Source organism: Botryllus schlosseri, chromosome 1, assembly GCF_051294905.1.
Source record: "Botryllus schlosseri isolate E-star chromosome 1, Bs_hap1, whole genome shotgun sequence".
Lineage (NCBI taxonomy): Eukaryota > Metazoa > Chordata > Ascidiacea > Stolidobranchia > Styelidae > Botryllus > Botryllus schlosseri.
Genome location: NC_137236.1, coordinates 40,521,583 through 40,541,049, shown reverse-complemented (window position 1 = coordinate 40,541,049; position 19,467 = coordinate 40,521,583). Strand labels below are relative to the sequence as shown.

The 19,467-nt window shown below is 40.3% G+C and overlaps 2 protein-coding genes and 1 non-coding gene across 3 annotated transcripts in view; 2 read left to right on the top strand and 1 right to left on the bottom strand.

Moving 5' to 3' along the window:
- Nucleotides 1–19,467, top strand: part of LOC145436443 (uncharacterized) — a 512,022-nt gene that overhangs the window by 30,428 nt on the left and 462,127 nt on the right. The window contains exon 2 of the mRNA XM_080313791.1: nt 5,814–7,244. Coding sequence (XP_080169917.1) covers nt 5,828–7,244 — 1,417 coding nt within the window. The 5' untranslated portion in view covers nt 5,814–5,827. The remainder of the gene's footprint in view (nt 1–5,813; nt 7,245–19,467) is intronic.
- The window catches only part of LOC145436382 (protein bicaudal C homolog 1-like), a 788,516-nt gene that overhangs the window by 655,869 nt on the left and 113,180 nt on the right, over nt 1–19,467 (bottom strand). The window lies entirely within an intron of this gene.
- Nucleotides 11,615–11,685, top strand: Trnaa-ugc (transfer RNA alanine (anticodon UGC)). Its single transcript has one exon. It is a non-coding gene; the product is annotated as a tRNA-Ala (tRNA).

The following is a 19,467-nucleotide window of genomic DNA, read 5'->3' as shown; positions in this document are numbered from 1 at the left end:
ATTCAAGTCGAAATACAAACAATTACTACTAAATAAATACAGTCCATCCTCAAGATTACCGGACCACGACTGACCTATCGATCTCGCTTCCCATGACATGCCGCCCTATTTCTTGTCGCATTCTTTTTCTATACTATCTTCTTTACTTTCATTCAGTGTGCATGCCTCCTCTTTACATCGCCTAGGCCAAGGTGGGTGTCAGATTCCATAGACTACTCCTTGTCGCTTCGACATCTTCCTGTCTTTTCATTGTATCGCATTTTTTGTGGTGTATTGAACTGATAAAATTGCTAATAAACCAATGATGATGAAGTAGCGTAAAATTAGATCTGCTTGAGTAAGTACCCAAGTAGCGGAAAACTACTTGAGTACTTCAAAAAAGTAGAAGTACTTCGTTACTGACCACCTCTGGTTACGGTCCTATTTATGTCCAAAGTCTCTGTGTTGGGTACTATGTATCCAATAAGAGATACATGCAGAAAAGCGGTTGCGATAATGGGGCTTGATTATGAAATGTGCCGATCCTATCATTACACAAATCGGTTTGATGTTATCATAAAATCCGACTGACATTGACTTCCTTGCGGAGCTGTTACTTGCTCTAGTAGGCCTAATACTAGGGAATGGTGGAGAAACGGGAAATAGAGGGGCCGTAAATGCCGCACCAAATATGGTTTTTGAATCCTTATAATTTATAAAAATGAACATATATTCCAACTTATACCTTCCTCAAATCAAAAATGTCTTCAAAGTGCTTTCAGGCTTAATTGTCACGCAGCTCGTCGACACAGTTAGGTGATTTATAATTAAGGGTGTGTTTGTGACTTTGTAAAATAAATTTCTCCATCTACACCTATGCAGAGCATGGTAAGAAAGCACAGGGACGACTGAGTGAAAAGATAGCATATTGAATATACCATCCGAATACGCAATATAACCACATCGAATTCATCACAGGTGACTCCAAATCCGCGATATTGGCTGATGGTACTCATATCGTTCAAACATTCGTAAAAAGCTCGATTAATGTCGTATCTGGGGACCAAGCTTTCCATCCTGAGGCCGCGGTGGATGAATCGTCTCCTCCAAATCATGGTGAGAATTTGCCTGCTATAGTTTCTATTTCCGTTAAATTTCGAGCTCTGTGGTTATTAAAAATTCATTCCCTGGCATGGATGGTGGAAATGTTCGTTTGACGTTCGTGTGCGCAATGGTAACACCATAATTTAGAATTACGCCTCTTAAGAGCTTCTTGGAGGTACAACAACTTCAATATACAACTGAATAGTATATTTATATTGAAATGAACCCGAATATTTAGCCTGACACTCGTCAGGGGTAATCGTCAGCAACTAGTAGAGAATGGAGAATAAGATCGTATATTTACAATCGTAACACAAGATATGACGTCACCTGCAGGAAATTTCGAAGACGTGAGTGTTCAATGCACTATTTTAGATGGTACACGACCTCTTTTTGTTGACACAGCCTAGGCACACAAATGAATATGTGAACGGCCCCTCCCAACGCCACGAATCCGTCAAAAATTATCGAGACGGTTTAGTGATCTTTCCTCACATTGAAGTTAGTACTGCACCCAGTTACAACTTTAACATGAATGTATTCCAAACAAAGAAACCCATATTATATAACGTCCATGTTAGGTTGCGGGTCACAATACTGAATAATATCATCCTTTACCAAACGATGAAGAAATGCTCTGAAGATTTAATTTTGTAGCTCTCAAATACAAATCCATTTAGTTAATCATTTCACTCTCATAAGTGGTACAGTCCTTCTTTCTTCGATTTGGATACGCTGTGCGTTGCGGCATAATAAAATAGCTAGTTCGAAACATTTTGTGGAAAATAACCCGAGCTAGCGTGACGGGATTATTTTAACGGGGAATTGGCGAACTAGGAGTACGCGCAATTAATTTTACATGAACTACAATAAACCACTGCACTCATTAAATCATGTTGCAAACATTTTCGAAACGTATTTCGTTCGTGGCACGACGACAAATTTTGAGATTCGACGGATTTTGTTGAATATTAATTTCCATGCCAACTTAGGGATATATAGAAATGCTGTTCTAATATATAATCATATACATCCCTACTGTACCCTTTGCTGCGACGCTATTTTTCCTTCAGCGCCCCCATAGCGCTCAATGAGCCCAGCGCCCTCCAAATCGTCCCTGAGTGTTTCCCCCTCTTCAAAATTCAAATCGTCGCTGGTGGGCACTAGCGAACAGGGTAAGAAACACTGCTCTAGAGCAGTGGTTCTGCATATTTTCCACCTCGTGACCGATATTTGGGGGTCCGTTGAACCTTGAAATGAAACTCATATGTAATGTATGCAGCCGTTTTTCTGCAAGAATGGTATAGATCAGTGGTTTCAAGCCTTTTTGCTATTCACGGTCGCATTTTGATAACTTATATGGCCTACGGCGCATTCCAGAATGTAGCTGCAATTAGGGTTGCATTTAAAACAAAAATAAATTAAAAACAAACATGTTTCTCATTGTTTCTCATTGTTGCTTTTTTAAGCCATGACGTGAAAATAATTTTAATTGTGACGTCATAGTTGATTGACAATCACAATTGAAAATATAGCGTAATTATAGCTCCTTTGGCTGTTGAACCGACTATTTTATGGTTGCCATCCATTCTACAACGTATACGTTGGCTATATCGGGTGGTAATTGTCTGTAGACTCATACATCATGTGTTTTGGAAAGTATTTACACAATTATGGCATGATTTTACAACATATAAAAAAAAAAAACATTTTTAAAAGCCCTTGTTTAAAACCTATTTAAAAATGTTTTAAAAAAAGTCTTTTAAAACACCGTTTGTTTTAAATGCAACCCTCGTTGCAATGAACTAACTGGACACCAAACATCCATGTTTAACTAAATCCATGTTCATTTCTAGTGAACTACGAACTAATCTACTTTTTAATATCGTCGTACTATACGCACTGTAATTGCTACTTAGTGGTCATGTTATGAACAATCACTGGGATCGATTATGGTCACGCAATGCCAGAAATTCTTTCAGATTCACGAATGAATTTCGTCAATAATATCCGTAGTTTCTCACGTTACTATCAAATATTTATCCTTTCTCGGCCAAAGCGATCAGATTCATTGGTAAAGTTGGGTGTTTTCGAAAATTTTGAGCAAGTTATGAATAAATGATAATGCATTTTCGGCTGTGCCAATTGGTTAGTATAGTCACTTTGTGACGAGCTGTTATTTCTTGACGTCCCATCAGGCTTGTCGGTATAGTGGAAAGATAATGGAATCTCCCAAATGTGGTAGAAATAAATTTCTTTCGTGGGGACCGCACAATTCAAAGTTGGTATTTCTATATGGCAGTGATTACCTACCTGTGGTACGCGTACCACTAGTGGCACGCAAAGATCTTCACGGTGGTACGCGAGTAGATTCTGATTCCTTTAGACCGAAGGGAGTAATTAGTTCAGGTGGAGTTGATTTTGAGTATTTTGAAGCCAATGTAGTCGTGGGTAGGCGCGATCCCACCAATGACGGCCTACGGGGAAAATATCTAGTCGTAAAGCATTGGGACTCTTACCTAACCAATTTACGTTTTAATATATTTGACCCCAATAATTCCAAATAAATCCACTACAGAAATCATATACTGCGCCTTAAAATGGGCAGTTTATGTTCCGTTTCGCTGCCTTCGGCCACTCAACACGGTGGAAACATATTTTGACCGCCTTCGGCGCGCGTAACTTATGTAAGTGGTACGCGAGCACTGCATAAAACCTCGAAATGGTGTGTATGGATGGGAAAAGGTTGGGAACCACTGCTATATGGGGTGAATCATTTTCCTCCACCATTCGCATCTGTACTGAGTAGCTTGGATTGCAAAAGGCGCTACGACTATATTAAAATTGGAACATGAATTCGCATTGAATCGTGCAAAGCGCGAAGAAAAGAAAATTAATGAAAATACCTCCAAAATTCAGGAGTGAATTCGTAAATTCAATTTTCATGTCGACGGCCTCCAGCACATGGTAATTGAATTTTGTGTCCACCCCCGCACAAATTCCTTCTACGGCCGCAAGTTGGCCACCCATGTACTAGAGAGTGACATTTTGAGGGTTTTGTTCGTAATTAAATATGTTTATGATAGTATTCATGTTATTTTACGGCAGTGTCTGGGTGCTGAGTCGAGGAAAAGTTGACTTGCCCAGATAAACATAAGCTAATTTCGAGCCAAAGCCCGTGGATTAATCGACCGCACCGACTAGGATAATCATTTTCTCTTCCCCAATATCTAGAGATGAAGCGCTTTGGAGTATGACCAAATACCTTTTAGAGCTATCTCGCTCATTTATCACTACTACCAGACGTAACCTATGACGGGTACAATGCGCCTCACGAAAACACATGGCAACAGCGAAACCCTTCCATCCGAAATAATAATGAATCGAATACCAATGATCGTACGAATTACGAATTACGCGGTTTAGCGAGTCATCTGGTACTTAGCGAGTCGCTCGCATATCGTCACTGGAAACAGCTTGAACTTTAGGTCAAATCGAAGATGTTTCCGGGCATAATCTTACGTCACGAAGTTCTGCATCAGTTTAAAATTTTACGTTTATTTTATTTTACCAATGGACAAGCCTTCAACATCTTGCATCTTGAAATTAAGATATAAAACCTTAATATACCTTGCGGAGCAGCGTTTCAGAACCCCTGCCCTAGAGCAGGGTCAAACTCAAATTGCGTCGCGGGACGGACCAGTCAACTGATTCCAAAATGGCACCTCGTGCTCTTGCTTTTCACTTGAATACCTCAAAAGAATATATAGACAATACACAGATCCCAGGATTTTTAAAGCAGTAAAACGCAACACCTTTATTTGCGAATAAGGGTATTGGAAAAAATATGATAGTTGCTGCAGCCATGGTTGAATACAGTTAAGAACCTATAAAACAGTAGCGTTAACAGTAGCGTTAACAGTCGTAATCAGGCGTTAAAAACTGCATATGCATTGTGAGGAAGACAAGATATTTAATTGGAAACGCGGACGTTGGAATGCGGTTAATTAGTATTAACCGCGACTCCGGTCCCCCTCCTTTCTGGGCCGGGGATCTTTCGGGTCGAAAGTGACACAGCAATGTGACCATGGATATTTCAATTACATATTTGTGCAACATATCGCCATTTGAACTGCATATAACGGTTCCGCATAGTCGTTTTCGCTTCTGTCAATAACTACTTTATGGTCCATATTTGAATAAAACTCTGAACTCAGTGCGCACCTTTAGCCTAAAAGTTTCGCAAACAGCTAAGATACTTGTCCAATGTGTCTTCTGTAACAATTCAAATCCTACCCATTTATTTGGTCATTAATTCTAAACTATAATTTCATTGACACCAATTGCTCATTGAATACATAGAGAAACAGATAGTCAAGTCACTAAATATACCTAATAACCATGAACAAAAACAGACTAAGAGCATGGCCTGGTGAATGCGCACGTAGTACAATACAGCTTCTAAATAACGATCTCATGCATCGTTACAGCGAAAACGCATTTTGTTTTATTTAGGATTGTGACGCAATATATTTTTGCTCACATTTAATAATTTGTAGTAATTTGTGTTAGTGCAGCAGTCCCCTGATTGCCTCAAGAATCAAAATTTCACCACTGGTCGTTTCTGAACGTTTAAAATTTAACTCAAATCGAAATACCGTGTGAGAAACGGTTTCTGGGTAAACTCCATCTCTTCATAGATTTAAAAATTTTCATATCTTATTTTTCAGATATCAGTAACGAGATGCTCATAAAAATTTGCAACGACAATACCAAGGAAGTGACGTATATTGACATCCTCGATGACTTTCGACATGAACAGCTTCAGAAACCTGACTTTGAAGTTTACCCGCTGATGCGACAAGTTGACGTGCACGATTATTACAAAGGTCGATATGGCAACAGCAGATTTCAAGGACCTTACAATCAAATTGATCAAAATCAGCTGACAAAGGAAGTTGGTTTTACCCGTCAAGACCAAATTAAAGCGAAAATAATTGAAATTAGTGACTTAGTAGCAAGTATGTGGCAGAGAGAAAAGACGATCTCGTCAGAATCAATTGGTGTAACCGCTATTGTCGCATCTGCTGGATCTGGTAAATCCACCCTCACACGCAGGATAGCTAGACAAGCTCTCGGCATATCTGCAAGACACGATGTTGAAGATCCACCATCTTACGATCGTAAAATGGTGCATTATATTGAATTGAAGGATATTCCAGTAATGAGCGAAATTAAACCATCAAAACTTTTATTTTACGGGCTGTACGAAAATGAAATTCAAGAAGATAAGGCATTCAAATGGCTATATCAACATCAGTCCGAAGCTATTTTGATATTTGACGGGCTGGATCAAGCAAGATGGGGTTTTGATGAAGAATGTCCACGCAAAATAAGAAAGAACGAAAAAGCAAGCTGCTGGACAGTCCTGTACAACATACTATCTCGTAATATCCTCCGTCACGTTAAAATTTATATAGCTTCGCGTGAGTTCAGGGTTTCGGAGCTACCGGCGATGGCACGACCGGACACCATCATTACGCTCAATGGTCTTAGATCCGAAGACGCGCATAGGCTGTTCGCCTTTCTACTCAAAGAGGAAGGAGAATATCTCTGGCAGAAAATAGAAATCATGTCACCAAGATTGCTCAATTTAGTCTCTGTTCCCGTTTTTCTGATTCTAACAGCGGTGGTGATGGGAAGGGATCCAAGTAAACCTCCTCCGACAACGGTAACAGAATTATACAACAGAATCATATCTTCTCTGCAAAGCGTCGAAAACATTCGAAATCGGGCACAAATTTCATCGATCGTCAACAAACTGAAGGCATTGGCATTTCAAGGCATGAACGAAGGCATGGTTGTATTTAAAGTAACGGACTTGGAAAAATTTCAACTAACCGCAGAGGAAGTTCAAGATTTAATGTCAAAAGTTCCTGGAAACAATCTACTCAGCCGTCATTTGATACAAGGAGATTTCACATTCTTCTTTTGCCATCAAAGCATTCAAGAATATCTGGCAGCGATCTTCATAGCAGAAATGGAGATCAGCAAATTTTCGGTCTTCGACAAAGAACATCTCCATGAAGAACGATGGTCTGTCGTTCGACGATTCGTGGCAGGCGTCGTCTTCACGAAATTACGAAATGATCTTTACCAAGGTCAGACATCATACATGTTACCGTGTTTTATGGTGTTTGATATTTCCCTCCTGCAGCGCTAATGAGTACACAAAGTCGACCCCAGACGAGCAACAATGTGAGCCATATATTTTATGTGTGGTCGGATTGTTCTTGCCAGACATGTAATCCTAAATGGTGTTATACACTATCATTTGGAATAGAGCATTAGCTGATTATCGCTAATACCTCGCCGCAATGAGCTATTGATTGCGCATGGGTCAGATGTTGCAGGTATAGTGGGTATAGACTGTTCAGGTGGGGTAAAATTGACCCCAGACGAGCAAAAATGTTAGCCATATTTTTATGCGCGGTCGGATTGTTCTTGCCAGACATGCATCGTTATAACATAGTGTCCTATATGGTGTCGAGTGTCGACACAGGCAAATCTCACGCCTCAGTGAAATTGTATCACGTCACAATTTCCATCTGGCTACAGGCAATTTGACGGTCATTTTTGACCGGCTTGCCGAGCATTAAATTTGGTAAAACGGGTATCAATCGAAAGCTGACTCTGCACTCCGCTCGTGGGCCTGGAACTCCCACAATCAGCCTTGAATTTTTCATTGTTATGGAGATTGGCATTGGGACGCAACAATGCTGTCTGGCGAAATGAGAGAGTAGCTCAGAACGTAACCATGCTGTCTGGCGAAACGAGAGAGTAGCTCAAGAGAAAAAGAGCCAGACACCATTGTTGCGTCCCAATGCCAATATCCATAACAATGAAAAATTCGAGGCTGATTGTGGGAGTTCCAGCGACACGATCGGAATAAAATTTATATCTTCGTAATCAGTGCAGAGTCAGCTTTCGATTGATACCCGTTTTACCAAATTTAATGCTCGGCAAGCCGGTCAAAAATGACCGTCAAATTGCCTGTAGCCAAATGGAAATTGTGACGCGATACAATTTCACTGAGGCGTGAGATTTGCTTGTGTCGACACCATATAGGACACTATGGTTATAACGTCATGCGAGAGGTTATTAGACAGCTGTATAGCGAAATTGATAAGACAAAAAGCATATTACCTGATGGGGTCAACTTGACCCCACCAGAGCAATCGTGTAGCGATATCCCGCTTGAGCAGTGTAGGGTTAACCTTTTTATCTCCAGGTCCCGCTTTCGAAAATTGCCTGGTTCTAGCGCCCCCTACTTTAAGGAGTGTACTAAAAACAATGGGTAAGTGGTCGAAGTCACGTCTCGGATCGGGACTCCAATATTAGAAATAGGCTATTTCACGCTTTAATTGCACCTGAGGACCACTCGACTAATAAACGATATAATAATTGTATGAGGTATATTCGGGATCAAATCAGGGTTGTTATATTGACCATCGGGTATAGCCTAGGGGCTCACACCATCTGGTTCGAGCTCGATGTACACATCCCGAATTCACCTCTGCGATTTGCCATACGGTGAAGTTATTTGTATTGACCTTGGTTTTCTTTTTTGTGTAACTACTAAATCAACTGAGAATGTGGTAGAGATCTTTGCCCACATTAAATTAAGTACTGAACCAAGGTCTTAACTTGAACATGAATGTCGGTCACAACACTAAGCAGTATCATACTTTATGATACGATGAAGAAATATTCAGACAATTAATTTTGTAGATATCTAATGTTGCAGCTCTCAAGTGTATTCAGTTAATCAGTTTGGCCAAAAAGCTTCGAAGTATTTTTGACGTACAGGGTTGTTCAAATCAACTTTTTATTCCGGATTCCAGCTATTCACTGACCAAATTGTGAGGGTACCCATAAAAACGCTGCGCACCAGATTTGGTTCAATTCTAACCAGTAGGCCTATATGAAAAATTGAAAAAGAATTGTCTCTCAACCCTGATGCAACTATTGAGATGGGTTCAAAAACGATGCAAAACAAATTTGACTCAATTCCAACCCGTAGAAGCGGAGTTATTGCAGTTGAAACTTCTGGATTTGCAAAAATAGCATTGATGGTGGATGTTCAGAGAATTAATAATGAAAACCTCAAATTAATCCTACATGAATTAAAATAAACCATTGCATTCAAGGAAACATCGTCGGTGGATATTGTGCCAGGCGCGCGAGAAAAAGCGTCGAGATTGGAGACATTTTGTAGAATGTTAGTTTGCAATGAGAGCTCAGGGATATATAGAGCAATTGTTCCATTGTATATAATCATATCTCTTCACTAAAGCATCTACTGCAAGGTGATTTTTCTCCAGCGCCCCCATACCGCCCCCTGAGCCCACTCTATGCATGGCGCTGGCAGCATAAAAAATCAACACTAAACTAGCATGCACCTTGACAATCTCAAAAGTTTGACAGACATTGTTGCAAATGTTTGCTCGAACTATCCATCTTTCCACTTGTGAATAGTTAGTGACTATTTGCTGTGAGTTCACAACCACACAACATCAAGAGCCAGAGGCTCACGTTCGCGTTCTGTGTATGAACTTCAGAAATTTAGAGGTTCACGTTCACAAACAAAAGTAGTATATAACAGCTAGTCCAGCTCCGCTCCAATCAAATCGCAGCATTTGATCACGTGACTACTTTTGAATTTCAAATCAAATAGAGAAAAGCGCGCGAAAGAGTTATATCAATAGTGCTTCAATAGGGACAATGGGTGACAATATATGTCAATAACGGGCGTGACCATCATTGTATTGACAATGATTGTGTCAGCTGATTGCATAATGGGTGTTAATGGGTGTGGGTTAGGAGAGCGAACCGTGAAAGCATAATGGGGTGTGTGCTAGCGAACGTTACGGTATTGTGCAATGGTTAATACCGTAGACAAGTCCAAAGCTAGTGATATTGCACCATACACAGCTTTGATCACCTGACAAATTTAAATTTTTTAAATTTGTAATTATATATTTTTTTAGCATCACTACAAATCATTCTTATTCCTATATACAGTCCAATTAATCCTATACAGCCATCCCATCGCAAGCTCCATCCCAGTTCCTCTCCCAGTGCTTGTCCAAATGTTCGAAGTATATTTTCGCTCGTTCTGGTGCTACACCCTCCATTGTTCAGGATTTGCAGTCTTCTGCCCATCTCGCTTAGCGTTCGTTGCTGTTGTGTTGCTGTTGCGTTGCTGTTGCGTTCGTCCCCACTCCAATCACGTGACCACTTTTGAATTTCAAATCAAACAGAGAAAAGCGCGCGAAAGAGTTGTGTGACCGTTATTGCACAATGGGTAATAACCTAGCGATATTGCACCATACATAGCTTTGATCACGTGACAAGTTTGCAATCATATATATGTTTATTCCGCGAATAAGTTTTACTTACTATTTCAGTTACGTTCGATGCGTTGCTCTATTGATTACGAAATTGTTCCATGATGGGGAGAATAGTAATCGGTGATACCAAATTCGTGTCTTCAACAAAGATCATAATGAATCAAACGTCAAAGAGTATAATATTAACTGGCGTAGAAGTGATACAATTAAAACGCCAATTCAAAATAAAACGTCATGAAGGATATACATGTATTATAAGTGACGATGAAGAAAAGTCAATAAAGATCAATGATAAAGATCTCTATATATCCGGAAATGATATTACTATTACCCAAGGAGTCAGTGTGGAATTACATCCTTCTTTCATGAAGAGTTGTTGTAGATTTGAAATGCGCGACGCATGTCATTTCATACGTTAATCATATCATTTATTATTGTGTAACCTATTTCTATTTACATGTACAATTAGATTGAATTATAATTTATTTGAAAGCAAGTGCGACAGCTCGAATACTATCATTCGATAAGCATGCGTGCTTTGAAGCGATTGATATATGAACAAGAAAAATTCAAGCAGAATGCTTACGAAGCTATCCGAGCAGGACCATTCGATGAAAAGAATATGTATAGTTGGTGGGCAACGATCCAAGGACCAAACGGAACACCCTACGAAGGTGGTGTGTTCAGATTATCAATCGAATATTCTACCGAGTATCCATTCAAGCCTCCTAAAATGCGATTTGAAACACGGATATACCATCCAAACGTAAGCTGTAAAGGTACCATATGTGTCGATATTTTACAAAAGGAATGGTCACCAGTGATGACAACGTTCGCCCTAATGATTTCAATACGTTCATTGCTCGCTTCACCAAACCCTTATGATCCGATGGATCAAGAGAGCGCGGAAATGTATTTGAAAAATAAGGTACGTTATTTCCAACTAGCTACTCAATATACCCGTAGACATGCAATGGAAGATACGCAAGTCACCCAGCAAGAAAAATAGTGTTGTTTTAATCCACCGCGAGCAGCGTGGAATTGCATTATACATTCAGTATTGTTCTTGTAATAAATAACAAAAATCAACGTCTGCTTGCGTTGTTATTCGTGTGAATGGGGACTTAGCTCAATGGTAGAGTATCTGTCTTGCAAACAGAAGATACGGGTTCAATTCCTGTAGTCTCCACGACTTTTCTATTGATGCTGTATCTGACTAGAACACGAATGAGGAGTCGTAGTTTGTTTGCGATTTTATTACAGACATATCAAACTAGTAACAAGCATCATAAAATCGCGCGTTGTGTAACGCTTCGAATACGATTATATTGTTTACAACGATCGCATTCCCTTTAAATTCTATAAGAATAGGACAGGTACGCGGTAAACAGTAATGTTTGTCTTTGCAGACAGTGATTGTCGGAGATTCAATCTTACCGTAGTGAGGAACATGCAGTTTCTTCACTACGATCTTATTGGTACGATACAATATTTCACATGAGAAAGAAATAGTGATAGATCTCACTTTCGGTAATACAATCGTTTTTTCATAATAGCTACGATCTCCATTACTACTCAAGCGTAGGGGACCAATACAAATGCGAGCCATAGTCATGATTTGCGTTCACATTCTTCTCCACAGCAAAATAGCGTATATAAAAAGAATTCCAGAAATAACAGCGCGGTTGCAACGATAGTTATTATTTCGATTTCTTCCATTGAGATTTTATCCAACTGAAACTTCTTTTTCGAATGAGATGATCGTGTTCATCCAATTTGAAGTTTGATGATATCGAACACTTTTGTCTCTTATCTAGTTGTCGCAATTTACGCATAAGATCGAAGAATTTGATTTCGTCGTGTTCACGTATGACGGTTCTGAAATTCTTTGCAAAAGCACTACCGTCTTCAAAACACCAACTGATTTGATCGTCACTAACTGCACTTATGAGAACAGTTTTTGATTTTACGTCTCGTTTGCGCTTGAGTGCTTGCGAAGCAGCGTCTTCTCGTAAATGAAATTTCAAATCGGCAGAGTTACCACTATAACACTGCGCAAACATGAGTAGGTTTTTTGTATCTTTACGAAAGCTTTTTAATAGCTCACACATATCATCATCGAGTAGATGCCTATCATAAAATACAAATCCGGAATCGCGAGCATCAGGATCATTTTCTTTTGTGTTATTTGGACATGAAAAGCCGTGACCGACGAAATATATGAAGTTTATCTTGGCGCTACTATCGGCCATCGTTTGAAGCTCTCTGGAAAAATTTCCAAGAGTGGCTTGCTCTTCACGCAACACTTTGATATCTTCAGTCTTGAATTTGAATTTCTGTACTAAGATATCTGTCATAATCTGAATGTCTTGTAACGTTCCTTCATTTTCGACATGGTGCGGCTTTCCGCGATAACACATCGATACTATAAGCGCATTCATGATGACACTGACTAGATCCCGAGCAATACCTACTTATATATAACTCCGATGAATACACACGAATTTATTAAAAGCGATTTCTCAAAAATTCCCATAATTTTAGTCTACGAAAAACGACAAGTTCACGGCGGTTACGACGAATAATTCTATGCTTCGACAACACATCTATATACATGCAATTTTTAGGAAAACGCACTGGTATCCAATCAGACCCGCGGAAAATTGTAACTTCGTTATCATGCGGGTAAATGCGTATGTGAAACGGCTCGAAAGAAATTCTATGAATACGATTTGCATTCATGACAATAATTTTTCCTTGGACTTTCATGTAGGCCTTCTCATCATCTCCAAAGTATTCTATGATGGTGAAACTAGTTGCTCCCATTTCAAGATTCTAACGAAGTCCACTACGATATCGTCGTTCTCTTTTCGATCATCACCGAAGTGATCCAAATACTGTAGTGTGCTCATACCAGTAGAGCGTTTCACGATATATGCAATTGCATGAGCTCCACAAGCGTCTGACCTTTCATGCTGTAAAGGTTTTATTGAGCTAGTATAATTTTTGGGATCAAGGAAACTCGCAATCTCAATCCTGAATGGAGTGATACCCAGACTATCGTGAAAATAGGTTTCATATTGATCAGCATATATGCAAACCCAGTGACTACCTTCCTTGTGACTTTCATCATAATTGATCACAATTGAATAAGGAGGTTTTGGGCGCTGAGGGAGTTTATCAATAGGGATATTCCCTAGATAGTGTTGTTTCGTAGCATGGTAACTATACAATATTTCATCTATTTCTTGTCCGTTCATATCACGGTCACCGTGCGAGCTTGGCTTATTTCCAGTATTTTTTGAAATTCCATAAAGCACAGCAGTGTCGTTTCGTTCTCAACACCTGCCGCGGGAAAGGTGATTCGAAGACTGATCGTTCCACTTTTCTGCAGCTCGAAGCAGTCATCTAAATCGTCACCTCGCAAATTATACGCCAGGAGCGTGTATCCATTTGCGAACTCGGAAGGTGAAATCAAGCCTTTTTGTCGTTCGATGGCACCCATAGATTGAACGAGATTTAGGTAGGCCTCGGAATAATGATTGTTTTCAAAATCAAGTTCGTAGCCACCCTCTGGCATAAGGAAACCATTTACTTTCAATTCAACCCGACTCATTTTATTATGAATAAAATTATATGGGTTCTTATCTAATGCTCCTTGGAATGCCTCGGTTTTCACCATTGCTATAATCAAACGAGTCGGCAGGGTTCCCGAATACAGATTACCAATATCGATTTGAGTGGTGTTAGCCGCAAAAGTTCGAGTTAGCAGCTTCATGTCCATAAAGGGATACCTAGCCGGTGCGTCTACCATCAAGGCAGATTTTACATCTTCGGTTACCCGCGCATAGGTGCAATTCTTTTTTGATGATTTTAAAATTGCTGGTAGCGGCTCCAAACAGAAAGAAACTTTTCGGATTCAATGTTAATTCGAACTCTAACGGAACCTCGTCCAAAATATAGCGGTCTTGCAAACACAACCCATGATGTATTTTACCGCGAATTTCAACGACTTTGCTCCCGGCATACGGCAAACTTCTCGCCTTATGACCTTTGTTAGCCGCATTATTGCCTAGGGCCGAATCATCTAATTGCTTCTCTGTGTCCTTGACCCATCCTTGTATAAGAAGCGTTGTCTCTTGCACGTCGTGAGGTGTGAACAGATAGTGTAAGTAGGCTGAATAGCATTGTAGCTTCACGTCTTGTTTCAGGGTATGGTTCCCGACTTTGATGTGAAGTTGAGAAATTAGAGAATCAAGAATGTTATTCACAACTCCAATGCTGTCCGTGGCAGCTAGATCCGCATCGCCTTTCAATAGTTTCAAGCGAAATAAAAAATAGGATTCGGTTAAATAAAATAAAATAAAATCGTCACAGCCTTCATAGCGGTAAATAATCACGCTTGCGTTGTCCGACACAGGCGGAATCTTAATGATCCGTTTCTTCTCCACGCTTGTTTGGGTAGGTGGGAGTTGAAAAAGATCCAAGCTAGGATGTACGCCTTCGGCAGATTTCGCGTGAATTAGCTCCGTCATCTTTCGCGAGTCTGCTAGCTAATGAAAAATAAAGTAGAGAGAGTCCTATTTAATCGAAAATGTCCCGTCGGCGCTTTTTCCGTTTCGTGGTCTTTTTTCTAGGTGCCTTTCTCTTGCCTAGGAAGTTGTCAAGAGCTTTGCTAGCTGCTTGTTTGCCTCTTATTTTGAAGCTTTCACCGACGTTTTGTCCACGCAATACGTCAGAAGCTACTTCTGCTCCTGTATGGAGTAGTTGTTTGCCGAGAGCTTTCGCCCCTTTTGATATCAATGGTACAACACTTCGTCCCAAACTACGAAACAGATTTCCTAAACCGTGTCCTCTTTGCACTCGTCCTCGAAAATAGTTTATGCCATTACCACTTTGCACACGATAGTATTGTTGAAAGGCATCGCGATCACAACAGTAATGTGCTCTCATGATGACGTAAAGCAAGTGTGATATCAATCATGGACCCCTTCAGATTTATACCCGTACCTTTATCGTCTTTGATACTAATCTGAATTCGACGAGCGTCTTCCGTAATCATAGGGAAAAAGTATACTTTTTCGAATATATGATGTTGATATTCATTGATACTACTCGTAATGGGGATGTTTCCTAATAGCGGAGCTTTCGTGTCGCCGACTGATTGCGGTCGAATGAGATCGGTATAAATTAATAAATTGGTGATAGGCGTAATGGAATCCCTCAGAGTGATCTCTGAAGTTAAATAATTCCCTCCTAGCAGCTTTTTCTTCTTAAACTTTCCATACACGAAAACCGGATTTCTGACTCCGGTTGGATTCTTCAGGAAATTAGGAAACGCACCCGATTTGTAAGGTGGAATGACTAACATACCAGTAGAACTTCCTAGCTGGTTAATATATACTTGGTCCTGCGTGCGATTGATTCTATCAATCAAACTTTTGAAGTCATAGTAATTACCCTTGGGGTAAAAATAATGATTTTTACTTCCCACTTGAATCAGAGGCGATGTTTTTTCATCCTGAAATTGCCATAACAGAGCGTCGAAAGCAGGTAAAGTAGGTTGGAACTCGTTGCGAATCGAGAACTCCGCTAGGCCCAGTTCGTATTTTCCTGTAATCGGACGTGCTAGCTCGAGAACAAAATCTGATTCCAAACTGCTAATGTGAATGTATTTCATAGTGCGATACCGCGCTTTCGGAATTGAAGTACAGCGCTCGATGGAGCGCTTCGAAACGGAATTTCACCACCTTTGTGATCCAGCAAGGAAATTTTTACACGTTCCAATCTATTTATACTTAGCGGAAGAAAGAAAGGTTTTACGTAATATTTTGAAAACACCTTCTTATCTCCTTCGACTTTTACAACTCTTAATAAACGCTGTAGTGAACCGCTAGACTCTTGGGGTTCAATGATGTCGCAATGAACGTATACGAAATCGATTTTCGACAAGGGTCGTACATCAAAATTGAGATGTATTGTTTTGTCAGTGAAAAAGTATGCGGATAGGTCTGCTCTATTCTTCGGCAATATGAAACGTAGGAGAGTAAGGGTAACTACCGCCAATTCTAGATGCTCAAGTGTTCCAGTATAATCGTACTCTCTGGTGTCGATTCGATATCGCGTATCCTCTCCCGGTCTTGCACTAGCTGCAATGTTTTTGTGTGGAATCGAAACCGTCAGGCTATCACTTTCAGGAAAACACTTGACTTTCACATCGGGATTAATGCTCTCCAACGATTTAAACATGTCATATACGGATTCATATTCACCAATTTTGAACTTCAATCTTCTTGTGACTTCACTGGGACCCATAATGTCGAAACCGTAGTAGTTATTTGTGATTGCGATCCGTTCGTTAAAATCGGCTGGGAAGCCAATCTCAGTCAACGCGACTTCGCTTCTTTCTACATTTCTTGGGGTGTCTAGTTCGTTGGTGTAAACCGCGGCTGTATTTTGTGGAAACCTGTCCATGGAGGCATTGGAAAATAACGTAATATAACTCATAGTTTGGGTATCTTTGGAGCCGGTAACATATATCCCACACACGATGATAACAGCGACACCCAAAGCTCTTTGTTGTCTTGCACGACACTCAAATTATACAGCGAAAAACTCACGATGAGCAGTATAATTATAACTTGAGCAATGTATTGATAAAAGTTACGTTTCGACGATATCTTTTTGATCGACCCAGGTATTGAATTCCGGTCCATAATTCAACCACTTCACTAAAAACTGACTACGTTTACCACGCCGTCGCCTCTTTATAATCTTTTCGACTTGCCATTTTTGCGGTTCAGTAACGGGTTGAATTTCTTGTCTGTAAAATTGTCCGTCAATTATTTCGTTATTGTAATCACGTAAGCGATAGGTTGGTGGATCTCCTTTCATGGCTTTGACAATGTAAAATATCTCGGGTTGCCAGTTGGGTCGACTAGACTTCTCAAACAGATTGCGAATTTTCGAGATGCGTACAGGGGTCCCGACCGCTAAAGTGGGTAGTTTGGAGTCGCGAAATCCATACATTTTTTGCCAAATGCTTTCTTGATTATGTCCATTAACTTCACTAGGAGGGATCCCTAACGAGCGGTGTCTGGTGTGATTGTACGAATAGACCATAGCATCTAGCACATCGATATAATTGCTGGTGTTATTTTTCGTGAAATAGCGGTAGAAGATTTGACGGAAACTACGGATAGCCCTTTCCGCAATCGAAGATTTCAATTCGCTTTTCGTGTAAAAGTACCGCACCTTGTTTTTTCTGAGAAAATTCTGAAAAGCTCGACTCGTGTATTCTGTACCTCTGTCTGTCTGTAGCACTAATGGAAGGCTCGCTTTGAAAACTTTTTTGAAAGCAGATATCATGTTGTCACTCGATTTATTTTTAATCGGAATCATCCACACATACTTGGAGAAAACATCAATAATAAGAATAATATATCTAAACCCACGATTGTAATTTGAAATAGACTGTACGTCGATTAAATCGCTTTGAAACTGCGCTCCGATCCCTGACACAACAACTTGGCGACGTTTAAATCTTTTTCGAATGGGAAAGTGATAGGTATAACTATCTTGTCCCTTCAACCACTCGCTGTCTTTCTGTAGGTAAGCACCCCTATAAGAATTGGGTTTTTTGGGATCGAAGTAGTCTAGCTTGTCCACAGCTTTCCAAAGTAGCGTTGATTGGGCTTTTGTTGATGCGGAGTATCGAGTTCTTTCCAGTTAAGCGGAGGTTTGAGATCGACCTTTTTCTTTTCTTTTTTCTTGGGTTTTTTCTTCTTTGGAGTATCTCCCTCCTGTTTAGTAACGCTCCAATTAAACGCGTGCGGGGGCCCCGACGTCGCGTTTGTGTCATCAGATGGTGGCGCGCGCGCTGCGTCTGCTTTAATGACGGGTGGCGACGAGTTTTTATCGTCGAGTGACGAAGCGTTTGCGAGCGCTTTTATCGCCGCGTCATTCTTTCTTAGGTTTCTCAAGACATTGATACCGTGTTTGTAAAGCGCTAGTTTTTGCACGCCAGTCAAATCCGAGTCTCTGATTTTGGCAATATGTTTGTCAAATTTCCTTTCGTATCCATCTTCTGTTAGTAGCGGTGGAAAATACAGCTCACGCATTTCTCGTCAGTCCGCCCAAGAGGCTTCCCAGTATCGGAATAGCGGCACTCAAAATGGCTAAGAACGGAATAACGTTAGATACAGTATTGAATTAAAGTTACACGTATTTACCCGAAAGAAAGCCACCCTTTTGCAAAACTTTGCGCCTGCCTTTTTGAGTTTTGCAACACAGGAACTTCCGTATACTGGATTTGTGCTTTTTCAATTTAGATTTTCTTGCGTTAGAAATAGGTACATCACCCGACACCAGGTTTCGAAGACACTCGCACACACTAGCGACAAATTCCTTATGCTTCAATAACTGAATACGTTCGGGGTTTTTAGCCCCCGTAAAGTTTTCAATTTGGTAAGATGATCTTTTAAACGTTTTTTCAAAATGAGTCTTCGCGCGTCCTTAGCCATCCCGAATGATGATTTTCGTTCGAGCAGCGCGCTATTTATTCCAAATACACAGTCATGCGTTCGTCCGGAAATATGTTGGTACGAAGTCGATACTTTTCCGGTGTCTCTTGGGTTAAATCAATGGCAATATATGAATAAGGTTCGCGAGTTGCTCTTTTGTATGCTTCTGTAAGCATAGTAGGATTGTCCGGGAACATTTGACGTGAAAGGTAACGTATTTGTGAAACGTCACGTGGATTTTTAAACACCACAATATAGCTAGCGCTGAGAGTGACGTCACGAAAACCACCATCTCGGTGAAATATGTTCTGGACTAATAGGATTACTGAGACATTATTATGATGGGAATGACGTATGAATAGGTCCCTCGCTTGTTGTGCTTCCGTCATCATGTCGTCTAGTATTATCAGAGTGTGTCCATTACCACCCTGCTGTAAATGTTCTAACTC